The following is a 16,590-nucleotide window of genomic DNA, read 5'->3' as shown; positions in this document are numbered from 1 at the left end:
CGGGAATGACCACTCTCATCTTTCTCTCTGCTTACGACCTACGACCTACAACATCCATTGTAGACCGGGCCGCAGCAGGCCAACCCGCTCAGTAGCAGTCGAACGTGATTGGCTTTTACTTTTAGAACCAACCAATCAACGCATAGTGTTGATAAGACGAACTCAACAGTTGTGTTGTGTCAAACGCGCAAAATATCGCCATCGCCGGATCGCCCCACATCGGCCACATCGCCCCATCGGTTAATGCAGGTTAAGTTAGGTTAGGTTAATGTTGGTTAATGTCGAGATTGTCGAGATTGTCGAGTTGATTACTTGGTGTTATCGTGCGTAACATAACGTGCATTCGTTGCATTCATTGGCACTGGCAAGACTGACAAGAGTGGCAAGTGGCTCAAGTGAGTCAAGTGGTAACTGGCATTTTGGTATATGCCGTATGTGGGATTCAACCTGCTGCCTGGTCAAGCTTTATACAGCCACATCTGCTTTCATCTGCTTTTGACATGTTCGGTGTAATATTTACAGGATATACGTTTCTGCACAAGTCTCTTTGAATTTGAGATTAAAATGTCAAAAATGAATTCGAAAGACAAGGACAATAAAACGTTGCACGATAAACTGAAGCAATTTTTTCGCATAAACAAAGGTAAATGTGTTATTAGTGTATTATTACGTTTCGCGGACATCTCATCGTCATATAGTTGCAAGTTTTATGTTATGTCCGATATATTTATATTTATAATCATATCGAACGGCTTTGCAGGAAGTTACAAGAGTCGCGAAGAGTTCACTTTGACTTATGATATCGAAAAAGAAATTAGTCCTGATAGTCCAGTACATCATCGTACGAAAGCGATTAAAGAGCTTCGTGACGCAGTGCTCAATCAACAGTGGGAAGATGTATGTACATACATAAGTATCCCTTTACATGTAAAAAACAAAAAACATGTGTACAAAGTGTCATTCTAAATATTCTATGCAGTCATAAAAGATCAGACAGAAGTGATACTTACTCTACATTTAATTTTTATTCAATTTGTTTCTAATAATAGAGAGCGGCAGAACGTTTGTGGAATTTAGTTCAAGATTTGCTAGGAAAGGACGTTCCTCGTGAACATAGGCATTTAACGTTGAATTTTTTAAAATGCCTTGTACAAGGACAATATTCTAAACTTTCATCATTGATGCGTGTAAAATTTTTCATGGTAGTGAAGGAATATGATATTCCCGAAGATATTGGTCCTAGGTATTCTAACGTGCTACTTTACCTACTACTTTGTTTTAACATTTCTTTGTCTATCGCTTCTTAAATATTTTAGATTGGAATTGTTACAAACATTAACGGAACATGGGAAAGATATTTTACATTTGGAAGAACGAATGGGTCCTTTCCTATTAGAATGGATGCCTACGGTAACAGCGGGAGATGGGAAAAGAGGAGCCGAGTTTTTGTCTCTTCTTGTTAATGTTATCAAATTCAATTCGGCTTACATCGATGAGGATATTGTATCTGGTCTTGTTCAGTAAATACCTTAGAAATTATATCCTTGTCTAAATTAAAATTTAACTTTTCTTAACAGGTTATCCTAATTGTTTTCTTCAGGTATATCTCCCATTTGTGTTATTATAGTAATAATACTGAAGTTGTTTCTGGATGTTTGGAAGCTCTTGATGCAATTATGTGTTATAGTAATTTGCAATCTGACTCGTTGCAAACCTTTATTATAGCTTTATGCAGAAGTGTAAATGTTGAGACTTATTGCCAAACAAGTTGGAAGGTACAATTAAATAATATTTCAACATATTCAAAAACATGTAAAATCCCTTTCCTACATTAATATTCCTTGTTGCAATTGGACATAGAGTTGCTCATGCGCGCGTGTGTAGTTTTCTCTTTTGTAAAATAAAATTTTATTAAATTTAGTAAGATTTTGTGTTTTTTGGTTACAAAATTTGCAAGTAGACTATAGAGTGTGTGTGTGTGTGTATATATGTTTGTATATATATACATACATACATTATAATGGTTTTACAGATTATGCGGAATTTATTAGGAACACATATGGGTCATTGTGCTTTGTACACAATGTGTCGCTTGTTACAAGATACAAACTTTCAACGTGACGTTCGTCTATTACGAGGTGCGGTGTTTTATGTAAATATGGGTTTATGGGGTACGCACAGAATATCAAAATTAGAATGTACACCAGCATCTGTTTTACCTTCGTTTTATCAAGTATGTATCAATATATGTGTATGCATATATGTGCAATATTTGATATAATAAAATGTTTAATTTCTACATTAACAGGCTCTACAATGCAACCATCCAATTGTTATGTATGAAGTTACTTTATCGATACAAAGATTGGTGAATAAGTATGGTAATGAATTATGGGATCCTACATGGAGCATCATTCTCGATATCGTAGAAGAAATTATTACTCACACTGGTAAAGCTTATTAAAATGTTATATTTAATCTAATTAAAGAAAACAGTAGCTATAATATATAGCTACTGTATGTATGTGTGTATGTACATCTAAATATACATATGATAAAATTATACTTTTTATACATTGTCTCAGAAACTAGTAATCAACCGGCAACCAGACAGGTTTCTACAAGTTTACATGAGGCAATTACTAATATTGAAAATTTGATGGATGCAAATAATTATAATGGTTGCATTCAACGTTTTTATGATCTTGTTGAACGTTGTAGCGATTCTCGACCTGTAAGTGCACCATAAGTGCAAAATAATATAAAATCTATTTACAAATAGTTACTACTAATTTTTATTTCCAGGAAGGATCTGTATTAAAATTAATTGAATACAGAGCCTCTATGATAGGCCCTACATATTATCAATGGCAGACCAAATTAGGATCCTTGATGGAACGTTACTATAAAATTGAAACACGTACAACCATTAGAATGAAGGTTCTAGATGTTCTAGCTAATGTTATTTACGTTAATAGGTATTTTAAATTTTTCTAAATTTAGTAACAATTGCTGTAACTTTTTCTTTTATACATATGTATATATGTGCGTGTGTGTGCGTGTGTACATATATATTCAATATAAACATCATTCCGTAGGTCGAGATATGAAGATGAACTTATTGAGCGAATAGTTGTACCATACACGCAACATGTGGATATAGATCCAGATATTACAATACGTACCGTCACAGCAAATTTACTAATAGATCTTTGTTTGGAATGTGATACCAAGCGATGCATAGAACTTTTAGACATACTGGAAAAGGTATTACAATTGTTAGTAGATGTGTGCATCTCTCTCTCTCTCTCTCTCTCTCCCCCCTAATAATTTGTGAAATAATTTGTTTATTTTAGATAATCAACAAGCCTTTCACATCAGATACTCCAATCTCTATGGACGCTGATATCAAAGATGTAAAAACTGCTGTTGTTGGAGTTATAAAGATATTCACTTCTAAAATTTATCGTTTGCCATCAAGTCACGCAATTTGTGCTTATAAAATTTTAGTAAATCATCTTGAGCAACATTACAAAGATCCCTCAGTTTTCCATGATGTATCAACAACACGTTATTTGGTAATTATTTTGTCAATAGAATAAAACTTATGGATATACATTAATGTAACGCATTACAGATCTTTGAGTGTTTTTTAAAAATCAGAGCAAATTCTCTGCATCATCTTGGTATATTAGATGCATCAAATGCTGCGGTAACACGATTTAGTCCGTATCTTATTTTGGAACATGGTACAAGTGAGCGTATGAACAATGCAGGTGGAGGCAACAGTCCTCCACCAGCAAGTCCAGTGCCATTGCAACATTTATCTTGTCACATTACTCCGATATCTTTAACTCATGGGTGTAAAACTATCATTTCATGCATCAAACAAGAAAAAGGTAATGCTTTAAGACACACAACACTGTATTTTATGGAGCTTCATTCTTAAAAAAAAAAGAATGTTAAAATTAAATGATTAAGATATATATTACACAGAAACACACTCATACATATACACATATGTATACAAAAACATTTATATATATATTTTTTTTTTCTTGACAGATTGGAAAGTTTTATATCTTATATTGAAAGAATTACCTCAAGTGATGCAGAATAGAGCATTGGTATTATCTCGTCAGAGTAATGATATTGATTTTTTTGCAGCAGCTTTGTGTTCAATGGTTAGTTATAACTCATTCTTTATCTCGTATAAGCATTATGTTATTCCTCAAATGCTCATTAATTTTGCTAAAACCTTTAGGTGAGTGATAAGAGTTTGCGTCTTCCCGAGTCACTTTATAATGTTCCACCTAAATTTACTCTCTCCGAATTTCGAGTCTACGTTTTTCCGGTACTAGCATCTCTCGCATCGTATCATGCACATTTGGAACCTTATTTACAACAAAGTCTAATAAAATGTCTAGAGGTAAGATATGCATTTTATATAGTTATACAGAATATGACAAGTTAATAAAGATTATAATGCATAAAGATTTTTTTTTAAATCTTTTTATATAAATGTGTTTGGAGTATTAAAAAATTTAATTGATCTTTAGGTTGGTCTCACAGCAAAGTGCGCAAGCCAATGTGTAACCAGTCTCACAATCTGCACATTAGAAATGCGCGATGCAATGAATAAACTTTTATCTGAAGTGCTGTTAAATTTATCAAAAATTTCTGCAACAGTCTACATTGCCATACCTATTATAGAATTCTTATCAAGTAAGTTTCCGGTTGTCAAAAACAAGAGTTTAATCGAGTTTTTATATTTAATTTGTTAGGCCAATTTTGTAAATGTAAATTTCTATTTTAGCTCTAACTAGACTTCCAAAAGTTTTCGCCAGCTTTATTGGAGATCAATATATGTCTGTATTTGCAATACTATTGCCATATACCAATCCTTTCAAATATAATCATTATACAGTATCTCTGGCTTATCATGTAATTGCTGTATGGTTTTTGAAATGCAGACTTCCTTTTCGAAGAGATTTTGTTAAATTTATTACTACGGTGTGTATAATTATGTCAATATGTTGCTTAATTTTTAAGAATATGGAACAAAATTTTTATTTTATTTTATTTTATTTTATTTACAGGGATTGAAAGCAAACGTGATAATCCCCCTTGAAGAAGGACATCTAATGAAATCTGATTTTAGCGTTATCAACGAAGATTCTTCAAACAGAAAACGTAGTTCTAGTTTGACTGAACAAGTAGGAATAAAGATCTATGATAATTATATTTATCAAAATGCCTTTTAATAATATTACATGTATGCATGTATACGTATGTATGAAATTTAGAATTTGTCATATCGCGTGTGTGCATGCATGTACGTTTATATCTTTACAATTATTTTATATTAGATAAATGTATATATAAATATTTTTTTGTGTATATACAGGGTAGTAGAGGTCGAAGAGAAAGACCAATAATGGCGAATCGAATGATAGGAGAAAGTAGAGCTTTGGATTTAAAACCTCCAATGGATGAAGGTTTGATGAACTTTCATATTGAGCTTATTGAAACTTGTATTGATTTAATGGCTCGTTATACATTTTCAAATTATTCAGCACGGCCTAAAAGGTAAAACGAATTTCTTAATTCCCTTAATCTTGATTATTTAGAGCAAGTATAAAACAAGCAGATTACATTAATTTTACAACAGGTTACCAGCTGCCGATTTCCTCCTTAAAGAAGGTCAGTCAATGACTTGGATTCTTGGCAATAGACTTATCACTGTAACAACAAGTGGTTGTAGTAATAAAGCTATGCGTGGTGGACTTTGTGACAATTGTTGGGTAGCGTGTAAACCTGGCTTTCTGTTACTCGATCATACAAAAACCTCTCACTCAAACTTACAACGTACTTCAAGCATTGAGGTATTTATATAATTGTCTTAAAATGCATGTACTTAGAAAAAGATATAGTACATATAAGAAATTATATCTATAGACATCGAAAGAAGATAAGTTATCCAGACAATCTTCTGGTGGTCATGGAAGTTCAAATGCAAATACTGCTACAAATTCCCCTACGGAAGAATCTAAAAAATCTACAGAAGATTCTGACAGTATGAAAAAGGAATTTCTTATAGAGAAAAGTGACAAGGATCAAATTGAAACATCAAAATTGGGACAGATATTAAATAGCGATAAACAAGATGGACATATACTTTGTGCTTGCTGGTGTCAAGGATGGGCTGAAATATATGTTCGTAGACCTACAGGCGATATGTCTTGGATTATGAGGATCCAGAATTCTACACAATTTGAAACTCCTATGGATTTTCCTATACATGACATTATGGCTTTGTATATGCCAAATCAAGATGTAGTATCAAATAAACAGCAAGAGGCTGCCTCAGAATACTCTGATGATGAAGCAGAAGTATTTCCAAAATTAAATTATCTGTGAGTTATTTAGAAAGAAAGGGAGTTATAATATTTCTTATTACAGGAAGTGCCAAACAAAAGTAATAATCAGTCACAGAATGAACATGGCGCGAAACCGATAATTTCTTCCATGGTGTCAGGTCCAATTGCAATACCTGGTTCGCCAGCTCGACCTAGTCCATCTCGGCAAAGTTCAAGAGACAGTTTAGAAAGTTTAGAAGAAGGTGAAGAAGGTATTTATTATATTACATAACAATTCATGGGTTTTTTTTTCCAAGTAAGTATCTAAAAAGATGGAAATCTTCCATAGATACACGGCGTTCCAGAAATCCAGTACGCCGATCGAATTCTAGTCCAGAAATGAGCGCTAATTGGAAAAATCCATTTTTAAATAAAGAAAAATTAAATGTGCAGCAACAAGTTGATAAAGATTTTACTTGTTCTGAGCTAGAGATTAAACTGGATGCAGAATTGAAGAAGCATTCAAAAAATATTTATACAAAAGATATGAGGTATATTTTTACCAAAGACATTTACATATTTACATATTTATTATTATTATTAATGATAATTCGTGATAGATAAAAAAATGTTGAAAGTCTTGCATTCCCAAAAAGTGCTTGTATTCAAATAAATTATTAAACTCGATTATATGGTTTAATATTAGACTTTTGCTACTGTAAGAAAAAAATTTTCTAAAAAGTTTTCTATAACTATATTTTTATTAATATTTATTTGCATGATTTATAGAGTTAGTTGCGAAGCTATACCAGAAGAAATATTTGGTATGGGAACAACTCCACCTTCTTCAGAAAATATTGGAGACCATCCAACCGCATTACGTTCGCAACGTTCTTATCCAGGAGCGACACAAATTACTCAAACTATTTCAACTACCAGCAATACAGTACCACCATCTCCTACAACTGTACAGGTAGAGATAATATATTAATGAAATACTAATAAATTGATAAAGATTATACTTTTACAATGTGAAAATTATTGTAGGCACCAGGAAATTATTTAGGAATACAAACACGCTCTGCGCAAATACAATCTGCGTCTACCACAAAAGCGCCGCAATCACCTACTCAAATTTACTCTCGATTATCTAGTCTTGATTACAATCAGAAGCAAGTGCCACTGACTGTTGAAAGTAAACCACCTATTGGACGAACTCATATTTCAGATAAGGTATGTCAAAAGAACTTTTTTTCCTCTTATTTTTTTTGTATATTGCACTAGTTAATTGATCATTCATTTTAGCAGAAAGATGAAAGGCCAGATCCATCTACATTGCCTCCTTTACCTATACCTTTCCGCGATAGAGGCCACACAATCTCTGTTATGAGCCCAGTAAAAAAATCACGAGAATGGGATAATATGCGACGAGGCAATTCTCCTCGAATAAAAGATCCACCGCGAACAGGCATTAATCCGAGGTATCATATTTGCTATACCTTTTTATGAAATTATGATATAAATTTTTTTGCATTTTAGTATATTTTGTTATGATATAAGAATTGATTTTTCGAGAGAGAGAGAGAGAGAGAGAGAGAGAGAGAGAGAGAGAGAGGAAATTAACACGTTATACCGTTTTACAGTTTTGTATTCCTTCAACTTTACCATGCAGCGCACTTTGGCACCACTACAGAAAAGCCTTTATTGGTTCCACAGACAACAGCCATACAACGTGCAGTGACAAATCTAGATAGAATACAACCGTATGAAACTCACAAAATTGGAGTACTCTATGTCGGCCAGGGACAAGCTTCGAATGAAATTGAAATTTTGGCAAATCAACATGGTTCCCTCCGTTACACTGAATTTTTGAAACGTTTAGGGACACTAGTTCGACTAAAAGATGTCGATGAAAATATATTTTTAGGTGGATTAGATCGTAATGGCGAGAATGGAGAGTTTGCTTATATTTGGCAAGATGATGTTACGCAAGTTTGTAAATCAACATTGTGCATGAAATTAATTTAATTTGTCATTCTCTCGGGATTTTCAAAATGACAATTTTATTTGAAAACTTTCTAGGTAGCTTTCCATGTTGCAACATTGATGCCTACAAAAGCAAGTGACCCAAAGTGTACATCTAAAAAGACACATATTGGGAATAATTATGTAACGCTTGTATATAATGAATCTGATGAACCGTACAATATACAGACAGTTAAGGTGTGTATAAGATTAAACTGTCAAATAAGACATCTTTGTTGCATATATAATTCATTTTTATGTACTTTCTCTTAGGGCCAATTTAATTATGCCTGTGTCGTGATACAACCTTTAGATCATGGTACTAATCAAGTTACGGTGCAAGCACGAGAAGAATTGGCTGAGCATATTGGTCATAGCGAGCCTAAAATTATTTCCGATCAAAATTTGGCTATACTGTCACGGCAACTTGCTCTGCACGCTAATGTAAATATCATAAAAGCTTATATAGAAAGTTTTTATAGAAAGATTAGACATAATATGATATAATTTATTATAGCTCGCCTCAATGGTTTGTTCGTCTTTGAAGCAAAACAGTCACAACCCATATGCTTCCAATTGGTTGGAGCGCTTACGTCATATCAAGCGGTTAAGAAGCAGAGTATTGCAAGAATATATTAACAATAACCCGGAGACTACCACAGACGAATTATCACCGAGACCCAACAAACGAGTTTATATGGACGACTTTACGGAATATACAACATAGTCCTTGCATCATATAGATCAACACTGTATGATAAAAACAATGACGAATGGAAACAACTGAATCAGATCAAATTATAATGCATTAAAAAGTAATGTGTCATGCATTAACTATATCGAAACAGCATCAAGAATGCACAAATTTTCCATGATTAAATATATAATACGGAATATAAAAAAAAAGGATACATCTTATTATAATATATCACAAGATCTTGTATAATTGTGTAATTAATGTTCTTCTTTGCTTGTAACGTATAAATAAAACAAAACCAATATCACAATTGCCATATTTTCGCGATAGATTTTTTTTTTTTAGGACGAGGGACGAGGTTTATATATGGCCCAATATAAATAGTCATATCAAACTTGAAGAGTAACTTTGTTTTAAAATTTAATTGTTATTTATTCAAATAAAGGTTGGTTTATCTACCGAGAGATTCTCAGAGGACGTGTACCTAATTACCATAATTACCATCAGTCGCGTACAGGATAGTTTGTGTTCGCGACACTCGCGATTCGCGCGTGTCTCGCATAGATAGTCCAGCCGGCAGCCACTAGATAGTCCAGGCAGTCCAGGCGTAGTGTGTTTGTGTAGTGTAGTGTCCATAGTGTAGTGTCACTTGGACACTTGCGCTTCAAGCCGAAAGGATATTATGTCGAATAAATACTTGTTTTTGAAATCAGGATTCCCGAGGGCACCTTTTGGTCTCGGGATCGGACGTTATGTCTGTCAATTGCAGAGGATAACTTTAAAATTTTGCAAAAGTCACGGTACAAGTAGAGGAATGAGGTGATTTGTCTAACCTATACTCACGTGGACACATTTTACGTGATAAAATCCAGAATTAATTCCTCCCCCTTTCCCTTTCTTCTTAAATCAATATTTAATTGTTTTTTTTGCAGAGGCTTTATAGAGCATGATCTAGTCAATTACGCGAAAGAAAACCCAGGAGTGGTAGTATATGTTAAACCAAGAAGGCACAGGCATCCAGTGATAGTTGCCGAATATCGTACGTTTGTATCTGTCCACGGCTACGGCACTCTACCGAATAGCGTGTCACAATTATCTCAAATCTTATTTGCACAATTATTTGCTAATGTCGAATATATATTTTGTCCAGTGAATGGCGATAGACAATGGATGGAGGTTGCTAATTATAGCCAGGAGGATGTTGTAAAATGGATGGAATTGTTACGGACACAATTTCGTAATGGTCCTTCGTTAAGATTGCGTAAACTGTGGCACACGGAATTTCCATCAATCCAAGGACCATGGACACCATTTACCTTCAGAAACCCCATGTTAAATTTAGCACAGTTTCCGAATGTAATTATGCTTATCCAGGATAAGATTTTTTCTACTTTGTGTCAAGGAGATTAGTAATGTTGTACATACGTAGTGTGTCTTGATGAAATATCTGTGATATATTCTATTTCTATTCATAGGAGGAGCTTGGTGCAGCTATTAAGCTTGGTCCTACAGCAACGGAACAACTTGTCGAATTATTCAAGGCTCAACAGTTGGCTGATAACACGACTAACGATTCCGCAAAAGTCTCTCAAGATGTTGAACAAACTTCAGAACGTATTTAAAGGACATAATTTTTTATATATTTTTAATACAGCAGAGTTCTCATTTCTAATTTATAGTGTATATGAGAATATACATAGTATAAAAAGTATAATCTCGTGTGTATTTCATAAATGCAATCGGATACATAGTGGGAAAACATTTTCAGCATTTTTACTCATTATTAGGTATGCATAGCAAATGATAATATTTTTCATTATATATATATATATATATATATATGTAAATGATTTTATATTATAATATATTATAAACGTTATAAGTCATAAAAATCTTATTTTTTTTCTCTAAATCTCCTTTCTTAAATCAGTAAAATAAAGGCTAATCTAACTTTTACATAATAAAGTAAAAATTTTTGCTGTTGGCCTTTGGTGAAATAGTCGCGATATAAGGCGATTTGGGGATATCCTCGTTATCGCAGAGGATGTGGATCGCGTACTGTAAATTTCGCTGGTTGGCCGACGACGCCGGTGTGCAGACCCGGTCCGAAAGCCCTGATGTTGGACTCCTTGTAAAGACCCACATTGACCTCGAAGGGCGACTTAGGAATCTCTTTGCCGCCATACGTGATCATTACTACGTGGCGACTTTCCTTGATCGGTGTATAGCGGCATTTGTAAGTCGTAACGTCGGTTTTGGACATTTGCACTGGTCGATTGACGCCTCCCGGGCCGATTACGCGAATGTCCGGTACACTCTCACCAGCGTCCTTAGTGAGGACGACGAAGTCGGCGATGTCCTGGACACGGACGCCAGTAGGCAACAACCCTCGTCCGGATCACCAGCGTGCCCCTCAACATTAACAGTGTATGGACTCTTCGGGATCTCCCTGCCGGCGAACAGCACCTTCACTTTGTGCGGACCCTCTGTCTTCGGAGTATACGAGACCGAGTATGTCAGGTTCCTGTCCTTGTTGAATCTGATATCGACCGGTAGTTGGTTTCCTTTGGGATCATCGACGATGACGTCAACGTTACCCTTGCCGGCGGAGAAGATTTCCACGGTGAAATTGGCGGGTGCGCCGACGATTGGGCCAGTTGGTTCTATACCGGGGCCATAAGCGCGCACTCTGTTTGGATTCGTTCGGGCGCGCAAAGGGGCACCTGATTTTAATTTTGCGCTCGGGTATTGCGACAGGTATGTCATCATCGACATTTCGTCGATGTTAGGGTTCACCATCTCTTCGGGTTTAATGAGCTGAGGAATATTGAGCCAGTCGTCAGCGAGACCCATTGCTTCGGACGCGTTCTGGATCGCATCTTTCGGGTTCCAGTCCTGCCAATCCGGGCAAAGGCCGGGCGCGACCGCGTCGACGAGCGCACCTACCGCGCGGCCATCGTTCCAATCGGAAGTAAAGTTCGTGATCGGTAGATCCGGCACCTTCGACTGGATCCAGTGCATCAGCCTCTGCTTCGGGGTGGCGCCTTTGTCCTCGCCGTCGTCGCCTTCCCACATGGGCATAGAGATCGAGTAGTGCAGGATCAAGGTCCATATTAGACCAAGGATCAACTTCAATTTACAGTCTACGATGTCCGAAGAGTCGATATTGACAATCCTGATGCCCTCGTCCTCCAAGAACTTAAGTGCGACGGACACGTTCTCCAGTTTCTGGGAGCGGAAGGTGGGCCGTTGGTTGTGTTTCGGTAGCCGTTTCTGCGAGAGGACCTCGATGAGGCTCACCAGCCGGAGACCGTCGGACAGGTCGCATTCCAGGTCGCCGATGTGCTTGTTCGCCGCCTTCAGCCGCTCGTTCGCCCATCTCGTGAAGGTGTTCTGTTGTATTCGCTTCCACTGCGCGTCTTCGGCCAGCTCGCGCTCGAACATCTCGTCCTCCTCCTCCTCGGCGGAGTTCTCGCACTTAACTCTGTAAGATATATCTATAAAGTATATAATAAAAGATTAAGACAATACACAAGCATCTCCATCTGACTTTTTCTTTCGCTCCTTTCTGAATGTTGGTGTGTTATGCGCCGCTTTATGTTTTGTAACATGTAGCAAAAAATCGGTCGGCACTTGAGCAGCATCTACACGTGCTGTTTTCTGCTAAAAGTTATGGTCGTTATTAGTTTTATATATGACATCGGTTTTTAATTATCAAGTTTTCAATTACCGTCTGTTTAGGTTGAATATTTTCGCCTCTATTATATAAATCAGTAACTATCCCGTTTGGTTTGACTTCCTTCGTATACGAATAATTGTACTCTGTAATAAACAATCGCGTTGTTCTATTATTCATTGCCACTTTGCTGATCAAGTTCTTTTTTATACATGAATACTATATGGATTATAAAATACGCACGTGTATTCTTAGGCAAATGTGCTGAATAATTCGTGGTATTATCGTAACATAATTTTGAACTTGTATTAGATGTATTTAGTATTACAAAATCAGAAGCAGGGTCATTCCCGACAGCTGGATTTGCAGCATTGCTAGATGTTGGTATATCAGGAAGACTGGTCTAGAAATATCTTATCTATAAATATCTTATCTATAATCAATCTTATCGTATAATCAGTTGATTTACGAGGAGTAAATACCATTTTAGTCATTGAATCCATAGTTTTAACTGCGGAATCTGCTTCATTATTCCATTTATTATTTTTCTACAACATACAATTATCTCTATGATATTCAATGTTTAAAAATTTTACCTATATTTTTACTTGTAACGATTTTTATTTCCATCTTATTTCTTTTTGCTTTGAGATATTGAAAACTGTTATAACTTTTAATAATTTTATTAATATTAAAATAAATCGTTATTCTCTTCTCAAATTTTTATTTTTCGTGTATACATACTCAAAACATACATGTCAAAAATACTTTGTTTTATTTTCGTTATATGTAAATAAAATAAAATCATATTTTATTGTATAAAAATAGGGCATTATCTTTACTAAAACAATGACTTTGCTTCGCCAATAAATAATTAACGCAGGTAGTTTTTAATCGACCCAACTGGCCACATTTATTATTCTTCTTCTTGTTAAAAATATGGCACCTGATTCCAACACTGAGGTCAGGCCATATTTATTGAATTAAAATCAGGATGTTTCGACCATTGATTAAAAACTACCTTAATTATCTTTACTACATGATTAATTATACAATATTTTTAAAATTTAAATGTGTATTCTACACACATAAAATCATATTGCACAATGGGTGCGTTCCACTTAACGCTCACAACGCTCGCGAGCATTATTTCGTCCTTGTTTAACATTTAATAAACAACAAGGATGAAATAATTCCACGAGCGTTGCGAGCGTTAAGTGGAACGCACTCAATACATCTTATGCATGCACATATGGAAGAAAATGTAAGTAATTTGTTAATTATTTTTTGAATTGTTTACCTTTGGGATAAATTTTGTTTGTTGCACTGAATCTAGTAAATTTTTATTCACCTGCAACATTAAAAACATTCCAGATTAAAAACAGACATGACAATATATATTTTAACGATCAAATTGACAGATGGTTAGAAATTTTTAACCAATATATTACTTTGTCTCGAAATAACAATTCATTACCTTATTATCACTCATCTTAAATTTAGGACCCTTGCAGCATTGAGTGAAGTGATTTATACCACCACACTTTGTACACTTTGACCCCCAAGCGAAACACTTTCTTTGTGGATGCTGATGGTTACATCTCCAACAAACTCTCTTTGCATTATTATCCGGTGGTTTTTGTGGAAACCTTGTGGGTTCTGCTTTATTTTCTGCAGTAACCTGTTTCATCTTTTCAGTATTAATGTTATAATCATTGTAAATTGCTACTAGCTTCAACAAATCTAAATTATCTGCCTCAAAAAATTTTTTACGTAGTATTTTGTCGTGAGTGTCAAGAATGATTTTGTCTCGTATAATACTCTCTGTCATATCATTAAAATTGCAAGTTTTAGCTTTTTCCTATAAATAACAAAAACTTGAATACATGGCACATATATGTAAAATTTACACGAAAAATATATATCACAAATATAACGTACTTTCAAGATATTTATATACTGTTCAATAGACTCATTTTGCCTCTTTGATCTTGTAAAAAATTGATACCGTTCAACCACTTCTTTTTTTGGTGGATTAAAGTATTCCTCGAGCTTTTTAATCAATATGTCCATATCATCTCTATCTTGCATATTGTCAAAAGACATATTTTGTATTGCCTCGATACCAACTTTTCCAATCCGATTTTTTAAAAGATTCGCACGGATTTCATTGGGTTTATCGATATATCCAGTTACTTTCATAAATATAATGAAATCTTCTTTCCAGGTTTGCCAGTTGCTGGCCATGTCACCATTTTTCGTTAAAGGATCTGGAGCACGCACGTGTGCCTCCATGATAAATGTAAAGCTTACTAAAAAAAAAGTAATATATTAGTCTTCTTTCAAAATCTTAATTTTAATTTATTCTCAAATTCTCAAATTTGAGTCAATAATATATACATAAAAGAAATAAATTCGTATATTAATAAAAGGAAGAAATATGTTTTATAGACATAAAAAAAGAATGCTTTTTTAATTACGACTGAAAAGTTAAATTCGCTGTAAGTGCTTATATACATTTGAATGTCAAAAAGCACCTTTCCTCGTTTTCTAAAGAAAATGTCAGCAGGCACGATTATAGTACATACTTTTTTCGTTAACAATTACGATAAGAATGGTATCGAGCGCGTGGCGGGGCGGGGCGGCGCGGCGCGGCGTATCAACGCTAGGCTTACTGCTGCGCTTGCATTTAATTTTTTGCACACACTCTCACGTACGCGACTGACGGGCATTACATATCATGGCATTACATTCAATTTTATTGATAAAATACATAAAATAAATGATCACGTTCTCAGCATTAAAGGAGATAAAAATTAAATAAAATATACATGCATATTTAAATTTAATAAAAAAAGTTTAGCAAAATTCTTCTATCAGTAGAACACTCTAGAATTATATATATATATATATATATATATATATATATATATATATGACTATCACAAAACGATTATTCTTCAAACAATTAAGTTATCTAACGCGCTTACCTGATGACGGTTGAAAATATAAGATTGTCGTTTTGAAAATAAGACTCCGCGCTCGTTCGATGCAGAATATTTAAAAATTTGGGATACAACTCGGGCGAGAACAAAGGCGGATCTGCTATTCTGCTATTATCCGTATTCCGTCGTTGATCGTCACCAACTGCCAAGTGCCACGTGCCACCTGTGCTACACTGCCGTCTGCCACATACACATACACAATACACATACACATGAACGACAGCAGATAACATAATCATCGATTTACACCAAGCTACGTGCTACGTGTGCATATTACATACATACGTATGTACATTTCATACAACGGACAACGGGTAATCCCCACGCTCACGCACACATCGCTGATCGCAGCATCAGTCACATATCGGTGTCGGGTGTCGACTGTCGACTGTCGGTATTCACTACTGCGTTATTTACGCGAGCGTTACTTCTGTAGTAACTTACGATAATTCCTTCGCGTAAACGGGATTTTGTAGTAATTTACGATAATTTACTCCGCGTAAACGAGTGAATTATCGTAAGTTAATTACTACAGAAGTAACGCTCGCGTAAACGTAATATATTGACGTTAAATGCCGTGTAAACGCTCTTTTACGACCAAGTTATTACATCGATGTATAATAACTTGGAAAAAGATAAGAAATAAGTTAAACTGAAATTTTTAATCTACATAGGTAGAAATGGACATTAATGTGATTGGTCAATTCGGGCCTATTGCCTAGAGACAAAAAAAATGTCACTAACTAGAAACTTGTACGAAACGAATTTTCCTATTGGATATCGAACGCTGGATCGGGGCCAATCGGGGCTGGACGTCCGCGCCCCGCG

At 35.1% G+C, this 16,590-nt stretch overlaps 3 protein-coding genes across 5 annotated transcripts; 2 read left to right on the top strand and 1 right to left on the bottom strand.

Annotated features, from left to right (window-relative positions):
• The first annotated feature begins 216 nt into the window (after positions 1–216).
• Gig (TSC complex subunit tuberin) lies at positions 217–9,391 on the top strand. 2 transcript variants are annotated; one of them, XM_071713291.1, is made up of 30 exons: positions 218–395; positions 523–643; positions 761–897; positions 1,050–1,243; positions 1,317–1,520; positions 1,601–1,775; positions 2,033–2,233; positions 2,309–2,450; positions 2,586–2,734; positions 2,806–2,978; positions 3,099–3,267; positions 3,357–3,578; positions 3,638–3,899; positions 4,066–4,184; positions 4,265–4,429; positions 4,560–4,725; positions 4,817–5,013; positions 5,100–5,216; positions 5,408–5,589; positions 5,672–5,885; positions 5,959–6,393; positions 6,463–6,631; positions 6,709–6,910; positions 7,149–7,332; positions 7,407–7,592; positions 7,665–7,840; positions 8,003–8,351; positions 8,442–8,582; positions 8,658–8,828; positions 8,902–9,391. In XM_071713291.1, exons 2-30 carry the CDS (start codon positions 565–567, stop codon positions 9,109–9,111), a joined length of 5,490 nt encoding a protein of 1,829 aa, XP_071569392.1. In that variant the 5' UTR covers positions 218–395; positions 523–564; the 3' UTR covers positions 9,112–9,391. The 2 variants fall into 2 exon arrangements, with proteins under 2 accessions (XP_071569393.1, XP_071569392.1); XM_071713292.1 differs by having other exon boundaries at positions 217–643; positions 7,668–7,840.
• A 274-nt stretch (positions 9,392–9,665) lies between these two features.
• Mrpl43 (mitochondrial ribosomal protein L43) lies at positions 9,666–10,795 on the top strand. The gene is made up of 4 exons (XM_071713316.1): positions 9,666–9,900; positions 10,014–10,120; positions 10,232–10,437; positions 10,557–10,795. The coding sequence occupies exons 1-4, from the start codon at positions 9,764–9,766 to the stop codon at positions 10,701–10,703; spliced, it is 597 nt and encodes a 198-aa protein (XP_071569417.1). The 5' UTR covers positions 9,666–9,763; the 3' UTR covers positions 10,704–10,795.
• LOC139776553 (uncharacterized) lies at positions 10,784–16,144 on the bottom strand. Of its 2 annotated transcripts, none has more exons than XM_071713294.1 (9): positions 15,748–16,144; positions 14,699–15,069; positions 14,235–14,618; positions 14,058–14,108; positions 13,240–13,305; positions 13,001–13,160; positions 12,812–12,903; positions 12,632–12,744; positions 10,784–12,565 (listed from the first exon to the last, which is right to left on the bottom strand). In XM_071713294.1, exons 2-9 carry the CDS (start codon positions 15,050–15,052, stop codon positions 11,377–11,379), a joined length of 2,409 nt encoding a protein of 802 aa, XP_071569395.1. In that variant the 5' UTR covers positions 15,053–15,069; positions 15,748–16,144; the 3' UTR covers positions 10,784–11,376. The 2 variants fall into 2 exon arrangements, with proteins under 2 accessions (XP_071569395.1, XP_071569396.1); XM_071713295.1 differs by having other exon boundaries at positions 12,632–12,741; positions 15,748–16,140.
• Positions 16,145–16,590: the final 446 nt, after the last annotated feature.

The sequence above is a fragment of the Temnothorax nylanderi genome, unplaced genomic scaffold, assembly GCF_030848795.1.
Source record: "Temnothorax nylanderi isolate EJ_2023f unplaced genomic scaffold, tnyl_v1.0 TNYL_tig0122_pilon, whole genome shotgun sequence".
NCBI classification, from domain to species: domain Eukaryota; kingdom Metazoa; phylum Arthropoda; class Insecta; order Hymenoptera; family Formicidae; genus Temnothorax; species Temnothorax nylanderi.
The sequence above is the reverse complement of the archived record's forward strand: the minus strand, read 5'-3'. Positions and strand labels throughout refer to the sequence as shown.

What these genes read in the sequence shown, in the direction of transcription:
- Gig (XM_071713291.1), top strand. Translation starts at nt 565, where the DNA reads ATGTCAAAAATGAATTCGAAAGACAAGGACAATAAAACGTTGCACGAT. An exon ending in ATTTTTTCGCATAAACAAAG is followed by an intron (nt 644 to 760) that starts GTAAATGTGTTA and finishes ACGGCTTTGCAG; the next exon opens with GAAGTTACAAGAGTCGCGAA. An exon ending in TATCAACAACACGTTATTTG is followed by an intron (nt 3,579 to 3,637) that starts GTAATTATTTTG and finishes AACGCATTACAG; the next exon opens with ATCTTTGAGTGTTTTTTAAA.
- Mrpl43 (XM_071713316.1), top strand. Translation starts at nt 9,764, where the DNA reads ATGTCGAATAAATACTTGTTTTTGAAATCAGGATTCCCGAGGGCACCT. An exon ending in AGTGATAGTTGCCGAATATC is followed by an intron (nt 10,121 to 10,231) that starts GTACGTTTGTAT and finishes TATTTTGTCCAG; the next exon opens with TGAATGGCGATAGACAATGG. An exon ending in ATTTAGCACAGTTTCCGAAT is followed by an intron (nt 10,438 to 10,556) that starts GTAATTATGCTT and finishes TTCTATTCATAG; the next exon opens with GAGGAGCTTGGTGCAGCTAT.
- LOC139776553 (XM_071713294.1), bottom strand. Translation starts at nt 15,052, where the DNA reads ATGGAGGCACACGTGCGTGCTCCAGATCCTTTAACGAAAAATGGTGAC. An exon ending in ACATTTGCCTAAGAATACAC is followed by an intron (nt 12,904 to 13,000) that starts GTGCGTATTTTA and finishes TGTTTATTACAG; the next exon opens with AGTACAATTATTCGTATACG. An exon ending in ATATTCAACCTAAACAGACG is followed by an intron (nt 12,745 to 12,811) that starts GTAATTGAAAAC and finishes CATAACTTTTAG; the next exon opens with CAGAAAACAGCACGTGTAGA.